The sequence below is a fragment of the Spodoptera frugiperda genome, chromosome 19 (assembly GCF_023101765.2).
Source record: "Spodoptera frugiperda isolate SF20-4 chromosome 19, AGI-APGP_CSIRO_Sfru_2.0, whole genome shotgun sequence".
Classification (NCBI taxonomy): domain Eukaryota; kingdom Metazoa; phylum Arthropoda; class Insecta; order Lepidoptera; family Noctuidae; genus Spodoptera; species Spodoptera frugiperda.
The window spans coordinates 1,322,311-1,340,512 of NC_064230.1; the positions used below are offsets into that span (position 1 = coordinate 1,322,311).

The following is an 18,202-nucleotide window of genomic DNA, read 5'->3' on the forward strand; positions in this document are numbered from 1 at the left end:
TGCTCGCACTCCTAAACTATGAAATGTTTTATCTAAGCATTGTTATCTTATATGACAAAATAAAAATATACGTGTCTAATATTTTTTCATTACCTAACTGACGGACTAAATAGATTTTTAATTTTCATACCCCATTATCATCCCTATTAATTATTCATTTTATTTAGAGGCTTGCAATCTCTCTCTCATTCTCTTTTTAATCTCCATTCTTCTCATATATTCCTTCTTACTAATCATTATTGCTCTTGTAAAACCTTTCTTAACATTATTTTTGTTAATTTTTCTATTATTTTCATTATCTACACTTCTTGGTACTATTCCATTATTTTTGGGAGTATTTGCATTAGTTTTGGGAGTAAAACCATTATTTTTGGGAGTATTTTCATCATTTTTGGAGGTATTTTCATTATTTTCGGGAGTATTTCCATTATTTTTATCGTTAATAATCACATTATGCATACCAAAATCGAATCTGTTCTCCAAATCTTTGAAATCTTTCACATTTTCCCTATCCATTTTGTTGAATATTTTCAAAAATTGCCAAAACTCTATATCACCACCTTTGATGTTATTTTTGTAGAATTCTATCAACGCTTTATCACATTTATGTCTACCGGTCACCGGATTCGGATCAGCGAAACGATTCGTCGAACTAATAACTGTGTCATTCACACTTTTACTCTCATCATTTGAACTTTTACTCGCATCATTCACACTTTTACCGCACTTAATATTTTTACTAGCTTTCACTATACGATTTTTCCAAATTTTCGGTTTATATTTTTTCGGATTTATTTCGTGTTTTCTTAAATGTAGTTTCAAGGCTGCTATTGTAAGACATATTTTTTCGCACCCATCACATGGATAGAGCATTCTCAGTTTCCGTTGTTTTGCTATAATACTTAAACCTCTTAACCTTTCAATATAAGTGTCCCCTATAGTTTTTAAGCTTTGGTATTCCTCTTTAAAGAAATTAGGTAACAGATAATCGTGGTTTACTGTTACAGCTTCCTTCTTAACCATCCAATTACCCCCCTTTTTCACCAATTTGGTTTTAGCGAGAAGTTGGTTTTTGGTTTTACGGTTTTGTTCGTCGATTTTCATTGAGGCTAACTTGTTTAAGTTACTAATACTAGGTATTATTTCTAGATCACAATCTTTGTCTATCTGAAAGACATATTTCGAGCCATTTTCAGTGATTTTTTCTTTTATGCGAGAAGGGTAGTACGGTTTCCTGATTTTGACTTTGTGAACTAGTTTAATATGTCTGGAGAGTTTCAAATTGGTGACGTAACCGCAAAAGGGGCATTTTTTTATAGTTTTCTTGTTACATACGTCGAAATGTTCTAAGCAGTGATGCTGTAGATCCGTTTTCGTTTTGAATAGCTGAAAATAATTAAAGTAATATTATAAATATGAAAGTTTGGATTTTTGGATGTATGGAAGTTTGGATGTTCAAAGGTTTGGAAGTTTGGATGTCTAGATGTTTGTCCATCAACCACGCTGAAACTCCTAAACGGATTTTGATAAAAAAAAATGGTATACAGACAGGGTATGAGCTAACTTGGGTGATAGGATAAGTTATTTTTAATCCACGAGAACGCAGAAGCCGCTAGCAGAAGCTAGTAAAATATATGAGAAACTTAGTTTCCGCCAGTAGCTTCACAAGCGTTTTTTTTAAAGGCTATGCAATATGCATCCACTATGATTTTCTCCTGTGTCGTGGGTGCGTTTACAAACATATAAGTTGACATACACATGACACCCAGACCCGAAACAACAATTTGTGAATCACACAAAGAGTTGCTCCGTGCGGGAATCGGACCCGCTACACGGCAGCCAGTTGCCCAGCCACCGCACATCATTTTTAATAGGCTGGGGTTGGGGGCACATTTTCTATAAAAATATTTTTTTTGAAAAAGTGCCATTAAAAACCCCTAAAAATAATAAATAGAAAATATAACTTATACACTTACCTTAAAACAAATATAACATTGATGCGTATTTAATTTTAATTTCCCATTTTTATGCTTTACATCATTTTTGTATTCATAATCTTCATCATCATCATCATCAGTTTCTTGGCAATCCACATCATCACCGTTAGTTATATTATCATTATCTCCATTATTTACATTATGGTTATCAATATTTACATTTCCATTATCAACGTTATGATTATTTCCATTATCTGTATTATCTTCGTTATGATTATTTCCGTTATTTTCATTATCATTATATCCGTTATCTACGCTTGTTTCTCTATCGTTGTTGTTATGATTATTAATTTTATCATTTGAATTCGTATTAGTGTCTATTTCCCAATTCTCTGCTGATTTTTTGAAGAATTTTATTAAGGATTTATCTGTGAAAGGAGAAATACATGTTAAATTGGGAAAAGTAGGTGAAAATGAACTAATAACTGCCGGCAATAGTATTTTATGGTAAGCATCTACAGACCCGAATTGTACGTATCGCACAGATTGCATCAAACGGATTATTTTTTCAGACTACGTCCACTGTATCGACAGCGATCGGATTGCCGACGCGAGTATCAGCAATCGGATTGCCACTTTCACTCCGATTTTTGGCATCGGCATTCCGTATGATGTTTTAGGGAACAGAGAGTAAAGTTTCCTAAGAAAAGCAGTATCCTCCGACTAGGCGAGGTGATCGTGCCTGGCGGGCTTTCTGCCCAACTGTTGTTCGTTGGGATTTTCTATCCATGTTAATTCGCATGTAAACTTCATATGTGCGATGTATGGTTTATGACGTCATCCGTTGATTTGCTCGTCGATAGTCTATGTGCGACTTCTGTCATGTGTCGCCACAATGTCATCGGAATAATCGATTAGCGGAAATAAAATCTATTGTATTGTTAGAATAATCTTGCTAATTTTTTTTTAAACGTTATATGTTAGTTTATTTATCTTCACTTTCAATATAATAACTTAAACTCAAACTCAAAACTTTATTGCTTTCCACATGTAAGACTAACACATTATTTACAACTTAAAAATACCAAATATTGTATTGTTAGTATACAAACCTTGTTTCTTCCCACTATTGGTAGCCATTAAGATACGCTTATTGTATTGTTGTCGCAAAACCTCTAGAACTTTGTATTCCTTGCGCTTCCGAACTTTGTTCAACATTTCCTCGATGCGTTTATTCACTGTCTCCTTTTCTTTCATATCTACTATGTTATTTGGTATCTCTGAAACACAAAAATATACCGTATAGAGAAACCTCTTATGACTTAACTAGCGACCCGCCCCAGCTTCGCATGGGTACAATAGTGATGTATTATGCATGTATTATACATATAAACCTTCCTCTTGAATCACTCTATCTATTAAAAAAACCGCATCAAAATCCGTTGCGTAGATTTAAAGATTTAAGCGTACAAAGGGACATAGGGACAGAGAAAGCGACTTTGTTTTTTACTATGTAGTAATTTAAACCACATATTTGTTATCATCTTGGCTGACGATATACGAAAAATGAGCGAAATAGGCCCAGTAGGTAAGCCAAAAAGAGCATTATTCTCTTTGAGCTAATTCGAACACTCTTTACAAATACGGCATTATAACAGCCGCGCCGCATGTCCGTAACATTCCTAGACAACCTACAGCTCTTCTGCGATCAAGGAACATGAAGCTGTTTCACACAGAATTTAATACTTTATTATTTCAAGAAACAACTTTCCCAAAGAAACATGTTTTGTATACTCATTAGTTTTATTGTTATCACAATAACAACAACAAAACAATAAAATTTCAGCACGCACGCGTGCGTAAAGTTTCAAAATACCTACTAGTCTTCCAATAACGCGGACGCGGGCGTCTCGCTGCTAACAGCTGATCATGCGAAAATTGTTTTGTTATTGTGATAAAAATAAAACTAATGAGTATACAAACAAAGTTTCTTCGGGAAAGTTGTTTGTAATCACGAGTACAATCACGTGTTTAAATATCGTTCACTAATTACCAGTCACCCTATATTTGAAAATAAACTTACCAATACTCGGTACAGTATTTTGAACGACATGGCCAAAGAAGACTTCTTGTATAACATCATCACAGCTCTGATCTCTATCTATACTTGTAGATACATGTGACACCTCTTGTGTGGCCGGGTCTGATACTAGAGAGAGTCGTTCTAACTCTTCTGTCGACTGACCTTCTGGAGGTTGGAATAATTCTGTAATGTAGTGAAAATTATATTTAATAGTTAAGTATAGTATAGTAACAATAGCATTGGCATTTAGGGTGCTTTTCCACCAGAGATGTGCTATGTAGCTATGCTACGAAAATGTAATAGCTACGCTGTAAAACTATGTGACCGTTTCCACCGATACAAAGCTATGTAGCTTTGCGAGGAAGATGCGCAGCTCGAATAAGCGATGTATCGATAGTAGGGAAGCCATCTATAGCACACATCATTCCATATAAAAACATAGCTTAGCTGAGTCCATTTCCACCAGTGCTTAGCTATGTGTTCCAATGAATATGATTGGTGGAAGCCAAACGCATCCACAGCAACGTAGCATAGCACATCTCTGGTGGAAAAGCAGCCTAAATATAGTAAAATGCGTAACGCAGTCAGATTTACGAGGAAAATGGTCGACAAATAAAACCAGTTGATAAAACGTTATCACAGTGCATTATTATGAAACTGCGGGAGTAACTACAGACTTAATAAGCGAATAACGTCTTACCATCAATCTCATGTTTGTGTATGTCGACCTCGAACGAGTACCGGCGCGTGTAGTCGTCGCTCAAATCTTCATCTATCGGCTCTTCTTTTATTTCTACGTCGTCTTGTCTGTTTAAATAAAGGAAACATTTTAGAAGACAAATTCAAGATAACTGTTTTATGGACGTTTTCGCAAATCGCCGTGTTTTAAGTGTGGGAGAGCCATGCTTATAGATATGTTATTGATCTATCATCCATCATCCATGTTTCATGATAATCGTTATATTACCAATATCGGATGTGTGTTACGTAAATGATAGATGATAATGGGAGAGCCATGCTTCGGCACCGCTGGGTCGGCTCTACCGGAGTGATACCACGGCCGAGCAGAAAACCGCTTGCGTTGTGTGAGGTTACCGGAGACCCAATTACCCCTCTACCCAATCTTCCCAATCCCCGATTCCCCAACAGCTGTAAATTCCTAACCCCCAAAAGGCCGGCAACGCACTTGTAACGCCTCTGGTGTTTCGGGTGTCCGTGGACGGCGGCGGCGATTGCTTACAATCAGGTGATCCGTCTGTTCGTTTACCGACTGATAGCTTAAACACACCCCTAAACACGAGGCCTCGAAACGCCAGTGGCGTTACAAGTGCGTTGTTGATCATACATATCGAATCATAGCTCTCCCACATTAAATTATACAAGCGTTATTGAATAAACACCTCTATAACTAAACACATAAGGTATATTATACTTACTTGTCGTCCAACAAGCAGTATTTCACGTTGTGGTGCCGCAAATAATGCTCCTTCAACCCGATACTTTGGCTGAACACTTTCTTACACAGCTGGCATAGGACATCCTTAAACAAAATGGTTAGTATAGAAATTATAACTATAACAGCATTTTTTAAATCTTTATTTATTTAGGAACGATCAACAATATGTTATGCCGGACGGTATTTTGTGGTATAAGCAGATAGATCACTTGATCGCCCATCCGAAACACTAGAGACGTTATAAGTGTGTTTCCTTTTGGGGATTAAGAATTTAAGGGTTGCTGGAGAATTGGGATGAGGGGTAATCGGTAACCTCAATCACACAACGAAACATAACGCAAGCGTTGTTTCACGTCGGTTTTCTTTGACGCCGTGGTATTGTGTGAGGACGTGGCTCAAAACTGATCGAGTTTGTATAACCTGGGTGTCTTCAAAGCCCGAGTGAATAGGTTGCTTATGGGCAGACGTGCTCCATCGTAGGCCGCATCATCACTTACCATCAGGCGAGATAGCGGCCAAACGTCGGCCCATTTAACATTAAAAAAAAAGCGTTACCCCAACAAAATCATTTTGTATAAATAAAAGAGCACTTACGTTCTCCGTCCCATGCCCGTACTGCAGATGCCTGATAATCCCGCGCCGGCTGTACACCGCCATCCCGCACACGTCACAGATATATTTCTTTGGGTTGGGCCCGTGAGCTCGCTTTATGTGCTTCGATAGACTCTTCTTAAATGCAAACCTGTAACCATTGAAAATATAGGGTGACTGGTAATTAGTGAACGATATTTAAACACGTGAGTGTACTCATGATTACAAACAACTTTCCCAAAGAAACTTTTTTTGTATACTCATTAGTTTTTTTTTATCACAATAACAAAACAACAAAATTTAATTAACACACGCGCGTATGGTTCCAATACACCGATTAGGCTTCTAATAACGCGCAGCCGTCTCGCTGTTAACGGCTGATCATGCGAAAGCACGCACGCTTTTGAAATTTTGTTGTTTTGTCATCCAATGAGCCATTCCTCCATGGGCGAGACGAGAGGGAGTGTCAGACTCTTACTGACTAAAAACCACCCCGTTACTACTCCTGCTTTTCGAGCCAGAGCCCCGGTACCTAGGCAGTCCGCAGCACCCGTTCTCCCTAACCCTCAGAAGCCGACAACGCACTTGTAACGCCTCTGGTGTTTTGGGTGTCCATGAGCAGCGGCGATTGCTTACCATCAGCTGACCCATCTACTCGTTTACAATAAATACAAAAATACTCACATCTCACTGCAATAATCACACTGCACTCTGTAGCCTCGCAAATGCTTGGCTATATGTTCGTTTAGGCGCGACTTTCTCGGGAACCGTCTGTTGCAATATGTGCAGTTGTATTGCCGGTCTGGGTAGTGGATTAGTGTGTGCTTTTTGAGATCACCCTGTGGGACAACGGTAAATAATTTTACTTTAATTTTTTGCCATGTGTAATGTCGCGGTAGGCCCAAAAGGAGATGGCGGGACGAACTTAACAGCTATGACAAGGATTGGCCGCAAAAAGCTTTAAACAGAGAGGAGTGGAAGGAAGGTAGGGAGGCCTTTGTCCTGCAGTGGGACGATCATGACTGAAATCTAAATCTAAAACATGTGCAATGTCCATGTTTTGTTTTAATGATAATATTTCTTCTTTTATCATTTTATAATACATTAGTATTAGAACTTAAAACGGGATATTTACCGTTTTTCTATTTCGATGAGTTTCCCATATTTTGACACTGTTGCAAGCGCCATGATCACGTATGAACTGGTCCCGGTGACTGGTAAACTGATATCCCGTTTGGAGTTTAAAAAATTATAATACATGTTAGTTACTTTAATTGGTTTTCTACCGTTCTGACTGTTTTAATAAAACTAACTACTTAATTTAAACTACTCAATTTTAAGACGCTCTCAAATGTAGTACTGTCTCTATCAATTCTTTATAAAATGACAGAGATAGCACGATATTTAAGTACAACTTAAAATTGAGTAGCGTTTGAGTATTCGGGCGTTAGTCTGCTAACCTTATCCTTAAACCGCCTTCGACAATCGCTGTAGCTACACTTGTAAGGCCTGAGATTGACGTGGCGCCGCAGATGCGAAAGAATATTGTTCTTCGTCACCTCCAACCCGCATATCTCACAGTTAACACGGTTGGATTTCTTATGTACTGCGTTCTGGGAAAATATAATGAACTTATATATAATATATACATATTATATCGTCACGCCTTCAATCCCCGAAGATATAGGCAGAAGTGCACATTATGGCACATAATGCCAATGCACACCTACATTTCAAAATTTATGTTATAAGTCCCATGTAATAGGTGGTGAGCCTATTGCCATTTACTGGGCACATTTCCAGACTCCGTGCTACTACTGAGAAATTTTCGAAATACTGAAAAAAGGCCCGTAATACTTCGCCCGACCCGGGAATTGAACCCGAGACCTCTTGCCTGACAGTCGCACTTGCAACCACTCGGCCAACGAGGTAGTCAGAATGTATTTATAAGTAAAATCAATACCGGTAAAGGTTCATAGGCCCGTATCGTACGCATTCCGTATGACGTCATCAGTACGCATCGCATGTAGGCATTGCCGATGATGCGGTCCGTACGATGCGGATCAGTGGACGCAGTTGTATGAGTTTCTATACAAGACAAACTAAAATCCGTTGCGTGCGATGCGGGCCTGTGGACGCTTACTTTAAGGGTGACTGCTAAATAATTAGTGAACGATTAGTGAACAAAACCACAAAAGTTTCGCGCGCGTGTTTTCGCGTGATCAGCTGTTAGCAGCGAGGCACAACACAATCGGAAGACTAGTAACTAGCTAAGTATTTTGAAACTTAACACACGCGCATGCTAATAAAATTTTATTGTGACAAAAATAAAACTAATAAGTATACAAAAAAAGTTTCTTCGGGAAAGTTGTTTGTAATCATGAGTACAATCACGTGTTTAAATATCGTTCACTAATTACCAGTCACCCTATACATATGTATAATAGTAGTAAATACTCACATTATGCACGTTGAGTGAATTCTTAGTTTTGAACTGTTTATCACACTGCTGACACGGAAACTTTCTGGGGTTGATCTCAAAATGAACCTCATCTAGGTGGAATTGTAGAGTATCTTTTCTCTTAAAGCTGTGAAAAAAGTATAAAATAAGGGTCTAAGTTAAAGTCAAAGTCAAAATTATTTATTTTAAATAGACCAGGAAGGCACTTTTGTACGTCAAAGCAAATATAATAATATTAATAACGTCTGTCTGTCGGTCAGTCCTCTAGTTGCTCTATTTGCTCGTTCCAAAGTGTAGATTCCTATGGAGAAGAACGAGCAAGAAACTCCATAGGTTACTCTTTTTCAATCAGGTTCACAATACAATACTTGGTTACATTGTTTTGTTGGTTCAAAGAACAATGTAAAACTTTTTTCAGTCAAAGCGATAGAAAAAGAGAATTACGTTTTTTTATAAAACGTTGCCCCACACTAGGATTTTCTCATATTATGTGATGACTCTTGATGAAGAGAAAGAGGTGTGTAAGATTCGTAGCTACTGGCGTACTAGTGTCTCTGCCTATCCCGTGGGAGATCGACCCAGAGAAGCAGGACTAGGAACGGGGTGGTTTTTAGTCACTAAGAGTCTACTACTCCCTCTCACCTCGCCAAAGGCGAGAGAAGTCAAATTCTGGCAAAGTCCTTTTTCCAGAGCAGGCTCATAATCCATCAGTGGACTGTCACCCGCTGTTGGTGATGTTAAAAACCCCCATGAGAGACAGGTGTGAGGTTATGTATGTATGTATAAAAAGTGTACTTACACCTTATTACATAGAGAACACGGAAAGTCCTTGGTTACTCCTAGATGTCGCTCTATATGTCTCCGTATGGTGGACGTGTCCCGACAGGCGTAGTCGCAGTACGTGCATTGGTATGGCTTCTCTCCTGAAACAAATAATAACAAGAAAAATATTATTAGAAGTAAATTGCCACCATCACTTTTTTCACGGCACGGTTAGCGCGTTAGGCAACTGGCTGCCGTGTAACGTGTAGCGGTTTCGATTCCCGCACGGAGCAACCCTTTGTGTGATCCACAAATTGTTGTTTCGGGTCTGGGTGTCATGTGTATGTGAACTTGTATGTTTGTAAACGCACCCACGACACAGGAGAAAATCCTAATGTGGGGGCAACGCTTTTTAAACAAAAAAAAGTCTATACTAAATTAACCGAAGTAAGATAAGGGCGGTTGGAAGCGACCTGCATCCAGCAGCATCTTAACAATCAGCATTAGGGTGCTTTACACCAAACAATGTAACAGTTTCCACTGACACCAAGTTATGTAGCTGTGCGAAGATGCGCCACCGCAAAGTAGCTGTGCAAGGAAGATGCGCAACTCGAGTTATGATGTATCGATAAATGTGAAAGCAATCCATAGCACAGCCATAGCACGCATTCAAAGCACGCATCTTTCCATATAAACAACATAGCTAAGTCCATTTCCACCAGTGCTAAGCTATGTGTACCATCAATATGATTGGTGTAAACCAAACGTATTCACAGCAACGTAGCATAGCGCATTTCTTTCATTAATTGATCCTTACTTAACGTCACATTTGGATACATTAGTCGTAACTGCTAATTACAGAAATGTTTTAACTACCTATTGCTAATTATCGTGAAACAACAGCACATAATTAGTAAACATAAAGGTACATTACAATCGTGAATTTTTACTTTTAAATTGCAAAATGTACGTAATCTGTGTCACAGTGCTACTATTTGGTATTACAGGTATTTGAATTAATGACTTTTTTTAAGTAATAAGCCGGTAAACGAGCAGACGGATCACCTGATGTTAAGCAATCGCTGCCACCTATAGACACCCGAAACATCAGAGGCGTTACAAGTGCGTTGCAAGGTGAATTGGGCCTCCGGTAACCTCACTTACACAACGCATACGTTGTTTCACGTCGGTTTTTGTTGACACCGTGGTATCACTTCGGTCGAGCCGGCCCATTTATGCAAGCATGGCTCTGCTGTGGGGCAACGATTTAAACACAAAATACTATCGGATAAGCCCGCAAACGAGCAGACACAGCGCCTGATGGTAAGCAATCACCGAACATCTGGAACTTCCGAAGAGTTGCAATGTGCGTTACCGGCCCTTTTGGGAGTTGAGGATTGGCCAATTAGGAATGGGGGATCCGAGTGTGAGGTCTTCGGTTATCTCACTGACACGACGTTATATAACGGAGACGAGCCTATTCTCCTCCAAATCCTCAATTTCTTTTGGGCCGGCAACGCACTTGTAACTGTGTTACGGATGTCCATAAGCGGCGCCAATTGCTTACCATCAGGTGATCTGTACCCTTAGTATGAGTTTGCTTTGCGTTGAACGAAAACGAAACTAAAGCGCGTTTGGCGCTCTCATTGGCCTGCGCGAATGAACCAACCAATCAGAGTGCTAATAAGCGTAGAGCAAACTCTTACTAAGGGTACAGATACAGATCACCTGATGGTAAGCAATCCTGTATATACTGTGTACTCGTTTCTCATCCTATACCATAAAAACGCCACAAAAATCTTTTGTTCTTCTTAACACATTGAACGCCGTGGTGGTCACCGGTGACCGACGTTAGCGGAGGATTTGCCTTCAACAGTTTTCTATTGGCAGTCAAAGACTCACTAAATGATCAATGTAATCCCCTATAGATGCGAGAGTCTACTGCCAGGACAAACACGCCGGTCCGTGGAAGCCGCTGGGAAAGACTTGTCAGATCACATGCAGTACTATTGTAACTGCCATTGAGAAGTAAGTGGTGGAATATGGTGGAATAGAGAAGAGAGGGAGAGAGAGAAGGAGAAGGAGAGGGAGGGAGAAGGAGAGGGAGGGAGAAGGAGAGGGAGGGGGAGAGAGAGAGAGAGATTTTCTTTTAAGAAAAATTTTCATGTTTCTCATTATTTTTAATGAATACTCTTCCTTTTATCCCGGAAGGGGTAAGCAGAGGTGACACATTAATGTGTGTAAAGTGTAATGCCGCTATACAATGTACACCCACTTTTCACCATTTGTGTTATAAGTCTCATGTAATAGGGGGTGAGCCTATTGCCATATACTGAGCACAACTTCAGACTCCGTGCTACTACTGAGAAATTTTCGAAAAACCAAAAAAAACCCAGTAATACTTTGCCCGACCCGGGAATCGAACCCGAGACTCAGTCGCACTTACGACCACTCCACCAACGAGACAGTCTAACTGACTAATTAACTTATCATTTCCTAAATTCCAGATTAAAACTCCAAGACTACGAACACTTAATAACAGACAGATTCAAAAACAAAATTAACATATCGAACAACGACATATTAAACATAGGCGAAAATCTAATAAAGGAAAACATAGAAAGACAATCAAACGCAATGTCTTTGCACAACAACACACGACGCCATTTAAAACTATATAACACGTACCATAGACTGCTGTCAAACGAGCACTTCCCGCGCGCTTTGGACAAAGAAGCGGGAAAAATGACAGCTCGATTGATGGCCGAATGTCAAAATATAAAATCAACGTCTAAAACTAAAGACGATTTTTACAAAAAATCCTATTGGGAGAAATGTCGGAGGAAGTTGTATAAGAGGGTGGATGTTTTGTTGCGTTTCAAGAAGTTTTTGAATAAGTACGCCGATCCTAAATATCAGTTTGACGATAAGATGACTAAAGTGAGTATACCGTTTGGGGAAACCTCTTATGACTTAATTTAAACCACATATATGTTATCATCTTGGCTGACAATGAGCGAAATTGGCCCACAGCAGTTAAACCAAAGAGTGCATTTTTCTCTGATTTTTGCTTTTCCACATGCTTTTCCAAAAGAGATGAGCTAAGCTGTGAAGCTATGTGAGCACTTACTGCTACCGATACTAAGCCCTGGAGCTGTGCGAGGAAGATGCGCAGCTCGAGTATGCGATGTATCGATAGTAGGAAAGCTATCCATAGCACGCATCTTTCCATTTTAAAAACATAGTTTAGCTGAATCCGTTTCCACCAGTGCTAAGCTATGTGTTTACCATTCAATATGATTGGTGGAAGCCAAACGCATTCACAGTAACATAACATAGCACATTTTTTTGTTATAAGCCGGTAAACAAGCAGACCTGATGTTAAGCAATCGCCGCCGCCCATAGACACCCGAAACACCAGAGGCTTTACAAATGCGTTGTCGGCCTTTTCGGGGTTACGTATTTAAGGGTTGTTGGGGAATCAGGGATTGGGAAGATCGGTAAGAGATGGTAATAGGGCCTCCAGTAACCTCACTCACACAACGAAACACATCTCTGGTGGAAAACCACAATTAACTATTATTAGAACTTATGACGGGATATTTACCATGTTTATTTACTAAATATCCCGTCTCAAGTTCTAATAATAGTGTTAGTGACCATGTCAGTTTAAAAACTTAAGCCCCATTAAGTCTTTATTTTCTTTTCAATTCAAGGAAATTCTAGAAACAGTAGACAGTGACCAGACCCGTAGACTAAACCTAGACTTCACGAGCATAATGCCATATCTGGAGAAAGCACTGCGCTACCATAAAACAAGGACTGACACTACACTAGTCAGTTTACGTGGAAGTACGTGTTTGGCGATTTATCTACCGGGCTGTTATTGCAAAGCTGGGTAAGATATTTTCATTTATTTTCTTACGGTCCATAGCACGCATCTTTCCATATAAAAACATAGTTTGTGTGACCCAGTAGGGCTGATGCCCGATCCAGAACAGCACTGATTGGAAGCAGCTACGGTAGTCTTTTTATGAGTTTAAGAGAGACAAACGCGCAGACGACAAGCAATCGGTGCTACCCATGGACACCCGTAACACTAGAGGAATTAGTGCGTTTCCGACCTTTTGGGTGATAAGGGTGGTCTTAATTAATTATTATGTTATCGGCTTACTCACGTAATATTTTGACGAGGAACTCGACTAGTAGCAGCGCGAGAATCGCCGTGTCGTGTGTCGCGTAATGTTGCTCATGAATATGAGCCTCTAGCATGGCTTGAAACTCGAGTTCGAGGAAGTCGAGTTTCTCGTCAAAACAGTTACGTGAGTAAGCCGATAACATAATAATTAATTTAGTATATCTCACGAAAGTTACAATAAAACTAACAAAAATGTTATATTTTCTTTCAGATACGTAGAAAACCAGGGTCAATGTGTGAAACCTGAGTCTTGCGTCGATAGCGAATTCCCCGCTGAGTACTTAGAAAGAATTATATTATACTAAGCTTTAAATATAAATCTACGTTGTTTTACTTGTTACTTGTCAAAGCTTAGCTTAGTTACAACGTGTAACAAAATACCCATATCACTTATTATTCTGTGCCCATATACATCAAGAAGCACTGAAGAATACAGGTTGAATAGAATCTCTACACAAGGTTTCAGCTCAAAATACTTACTTTTCTTTTCTTGAAGATTTGAAATACCATTATTAGAACTTGGGACGGGATATTTACCATGTTTATTTATGTCGATGAGTTTCCGATATTTTGAGTTGTCGAGATGAGAACATAAATAAACATAGTAAATATCCCGTCTCAAGTTCTATTGTTAGTGACCATGTCAGTTTGAAATGCCGCCGATGACAACTTATTCCACAGTTTTGCTGTGCAATACCACAGTGAGTAATACCGTGGTAATACCACATTTTCGCAAAGTCGGTTAAATAACAATATCGACTTACCGGTGTGTATCATTTTGTGTCCGCTCAAGGAATACGTCGAACTGAATGCTTTCCCACACACGTCGCATTTATGTGGCTTCTCTCCTGCGAACAAACAAATGAACATATATTAAACTAGCTACTTCCGCGCGGTTTCACCCGCTCTGCTTAACTCCTGTTGGTCATAGCGTGATGTTTTAGCCTATAGCCTTCCTCGATAAATGCACTATTCAACACAAAAAGAATTATTCAAATCGAAACAAACAAACTCTTCAGCTTTATAATATTAGTATTAGTATAGAGTATAGATTAAAACCAAATCAAAATTATTTATTTCAAATAGACCGGGAAGGCACTTTTGAACATCAAAGCAAATATTACAATATTAAAAAAAAACACAAAATGTCTGTTTGTCGGTCAGTCCTGAAATTTAAGAATACCTTAAGGGAACCTCTACCTGTCTCTTCGCATCGGGAAATAAAACGCATAATATTGTTTTTTTATGGTATAGGCCGGTAAACTAGCAGACGTGTCGCCTGATCGTAAGCAATCGCCGTCGCCTATACACCCGAAACAACAGAGGAGTTACAAGTGCGTTGCCGGCCTTTTGGGGGTTAGGAATTTAAGGGTTGGGGAATCGGGGATTTGGTAGATTGGGAAGAGGAGTAATTGGGTCTTCGGTAACCTCACTCACACAACAAAACAACGCAAGCGTTATTTGACGTCGGTTTTCTGCTCGGCCGTGGTATCACTCCGGTCGAGCCGGCTCAGCAGTGCCGAAGCATGGCTCTCCCACACTTATTATTTACATACATACAAGTCAAACTGAGAACCTCCTGTTTTTTGAAGTCGGTTAAAAATAGCACTTACCGGTATGCACTCTCATATGATCCCTCAATTTACAAGAGAAATGGAAACACTTCCCGCATATATCGCACTGATGATCAGTCGGCTCTGTATGAGTCTTCTTCACGTGGCTAGTCAAGTATTTCTTGATCTTACACTGGTAGTCACAGAGCTCACATTTGAATGGCAGCTTTTTCGTGTGCAGCTTTCTGTGGCAGTGCAGGCCTGATGCGTCTGTGAATTTCTGTGAATAAAGAAATATATTTCGACGGTTTAGAATCATCACTTACCAGCAAGCGAAATAGCGGCCAAACGTTGACCCATCAAATCTATACTAATATTATAAAGCTAAAGAGTTTGTTTGAACGTGCTAATCTCAGAAATTACTGGTCCGATTTCAATAATTATTTTTGTGTTGAATAGTGCATTTATCGAGGAAGGCTATAGGCTACAAAAAATCACGCTATGACCAATAGGAGCCAAGCAGAGCGGGTGAAACCGCGCGGAAGTAGCTAGTAAATGATATTTATTTTTGCAAATAGTATAACCACAATGTAACTCTTTTACACGTCAATCTCTCAAATAACTAGATGAGGCCGGCATTTCCTATCCGACTACTCTGAGAAGAAATGCTGAAACAAACTCAGAGGTCATAGTCTCTTTTAACGTCCAGACAATGAAATAGAGGATAATGTGAGAGAACCGTGCAAGTTGATTCTGTAGTGGTCTTTTGAGGAAAGAACCACAACAGTATGAGCAGGCCTGTTCAGATGGCAGCATGCATGTGTCAGTGTCATGAAATATTTTCAAACACAAATGTCCCACAAATCTTTGTTTTGAGGCCCCAAGTGTGATATGTATGAGAAATTATATCTATACTAATATATAAAGCTGAAGAGTTTGTTTGCTTGAACACTCTAATCTCCGGAACTACTAGACCAATTTCAATTATTATTTTTGTGTTTTATTTTTATTTTTTTTAAGGGGGGAAATCAGTCATCCAATGACTTCTATCGGATTGGGCAGGGCGAGAGGGAGTGTCAGACTATTACTGACTAAAAACCACCCCGTTCCTACTCCTGCTTGTCAAGCTGGAGCCCCAGTATACCCGCTAGGTAGTCTGCAGCTCAGAATTATTTGGATATTGGATTTATCAAGGAAAGCTATTGGTTACAAAACATCATGCATCATGAGATCATATTCTCCTTTTTTAAATCAGTTAACAAGACAACATGTGAACATATCTACTTACCTTCTTACAATCCGGACAGGAAAATTCAGTTTGTTTAAGTTTTATCTTAGGTGTAACGGGTGTATTACACTTCTTTCTAGTCTCCATCATTTTGGGGTGAATATTATAACTCTTCTACGTTAGATGTTATCCAGTGGTATCTGTAATTAAATATAGGTTTTTTATGGTATAAGCCTGTAAACGAGCAGACAGATCGCCTCATGGTAAGCTATCGCTGTCGCCCATGGGCACTTGAAACAGCAAAGGCATTAAGTTAACTGGGTCATCGAACGTAAACATGCGGCGCGGAGCGTGCCTCGAGGTATCGGGTGCAAGTTTCGCGTCAGCAGTTTTGTCGCCATCGCCGCGGTCACCGCCGAATGCTGAGCCGGCACAGTGCGCGCCTCGTGCGCCCCGCTGCCCCGCTCCCGTCCCTGTGGGCCCTCCCCGCACCGCCGCTCGACCGCTCGACCAGCTGCTTGATTCTGCAGCCTCGACGAAACATCAAGGTGTTCGTAGAGATTATGCCAGCGTCGCCGGTAGCTCAGTTGGTGCTACAAGGAAGCCTATTTTGGTCAAGGGGACCGATCAGGCTGATGATGATGGGTTCAAAGGAAGAAGCGCCGTCAGCGAACTAACAAGAATCGCTGTGGCACGGCTCCTGCGGAGTCTAACATCAAAATCCGTGCTGCAAAGCCGAATACCCCGGTGTACAAATTACAAGTGCGTTGTCGGCCTTTTGATGGTTAGGAATTTAAGGGTTGTTGGGAATTGGGAAATGTGAAGATTGGGAAGGCCAGTAATTGGACCTCTGGTATTGTTTAACCCAGAATAATATGTAATGATATTTTTGCGGTAGAAAAATCATCCAGTCTCTCCTACCACTTTGTGAGAGGTGAGTGTCAGACTCTTACTGGCTAAATATGGCTGGTCTTAGTGTCTCTGTCACTATCTTGCATTGATTTAGCCAGTAAAAGTAATTTTACTGGCTAAATATCATTCTGCTTGGAGCCAGAGTCCCGGTTATCCGCGGCTCCATGTAATTTGAACTGATAGGGTGTCGTTTTATAATAATCAAGCAATAATTTACCAAATTTTATGTAAAATAAGACATATTGAACACAATTTAAGTATACAATGTGATAGGGGCGAGACTTCTAACCCGTTAAGGCTGAGTACTACATCTAATTTTATCGACAAAAAAAATAATATGGGGTTTGAACCCCTAATTGAAAATATTGAAAAATTGTGATTTTTTCGGTAAAAATAATTCAGAAATGATTTTTTTTCTCACCAAAACATTATCAAACATGAAAAAGGTACGGTAATGAATTAGTTAGCCAAGGTTATTAGCTACCGTTTGTCTTTTTTTTTATTTCTACGACGCATACAACCTTTGATATCATATAAAGTAAAAAAAATATTAAAATAGCCATAACTTTTGGGGAGGGATTCGACCCCTTCGACCCCCGACTTTTGTCGATAAAATTAGATGTAGAACTCAGCCTTAACGGGTTAGAAGTCTCACCCCTATCACATTGTATAGAAGATACCTACATTCGTTTTTTATATATTTAATCCCGACATTAATAAGTAATGTACCTAATAGTATACGGGACTTTCGACAATTCATTATCACAACATACTACCAATTTTTTTTATCTGCCGGTAGAAATGAATAGGAAAATAAAAACAATGTTTTTTTTAAACTTACCTTATTATTGTTATTATCAACTTAATGATAACCTAATAAGTGTGTAGTACATCTTAATTTATTTCAATTAAACGACGTATTTCTACATTTTACTAATAAAATACGCAATGTTTATTAACAATCCCACACGGTAAAATAAATCTATTTCTTTCATCAATATTTCTATTTTCTATTGAATTT

The 18,202-nt window shown here is 39.3% G+C and overlaps 2 protein-coding genes and 1 long non-coding RNA gene across 3 annotated transcripts in view; 2 read left to right on the plus strand and 1 right to left on the minus strand.

Moving 5' to 3' along the window:
* Window positions 1-99: 99 nt before the first annotated feature.
* LOC118281226 (uncharacterized) lies at window positions 100-18,180 on the minus strand. The gene is made up of 16 exons (XM_050700609.1): window positions 18,023-18,180; window positions 16,330-16,469; window positions 15,102-15,321; window positions 14,253-14,336; window positions 9,328-9,451; window positions 8,529-8,655; window positions 7,528-7,680; window positions 6,752-6,906; window positions 6,071-6,218; window positions 5,457-5,560; window positions 4,721-4,827; window positions 4,021-4,203; window positions 3,050-3,217; window positions 1,977-2,365; window positions 363-1,386; window positions 100-299 (listed from the first exon to the last, which is right to left on the minus strand). Exons 2-16 carry the CDS (start codon window positions 16,417-16,419, stop codon window positions 160-162), a joined length of 3,216 nt encoding a protein of 1,071 aa, XP_050556566.1. The 5' UTR covers window positions 16,420-16,469; window positions 18,023-18,180; the 3' UTR covers window positions 100-159.
* LOC126911757 (uncharacterized) lies at window positions 10,242-13,826 on the plus strand. The gene is made up of 5 exons (XM_050700592.1): window positions 10,242-10,297; window positions 11,219-11,318; window positions 11,798-12,230; window positions 13,007-13,188; window positions 13,700-13,826. Exons 1-5 carry the CDS (start codon window positions 10,255-10,257, stop codon window positions 13,791-13,793), a joined length of 852 nt encoding a protein of 283 aa, XP_050556549.1. The 5' UTR covers window positions 10,242-10,254; the 3' UTR covers window positions 13,794-13,826.
* Window positions 15,633-18,202, plus strand: part of LOC126911766 (uncharacterized) — a 29,722-nt gene continuing 27,152 nt past the window's right edge. Inside the window, exon 1 of the long non-coding RNA XR_007706284.1 lies at window positions 15,633-15,732. This is a non-coding gene — a long non-coding RNA (uncharacterized LOC126911766). The remainder of the gene's footprint in view (window positions 15,733-18,202) is intronic.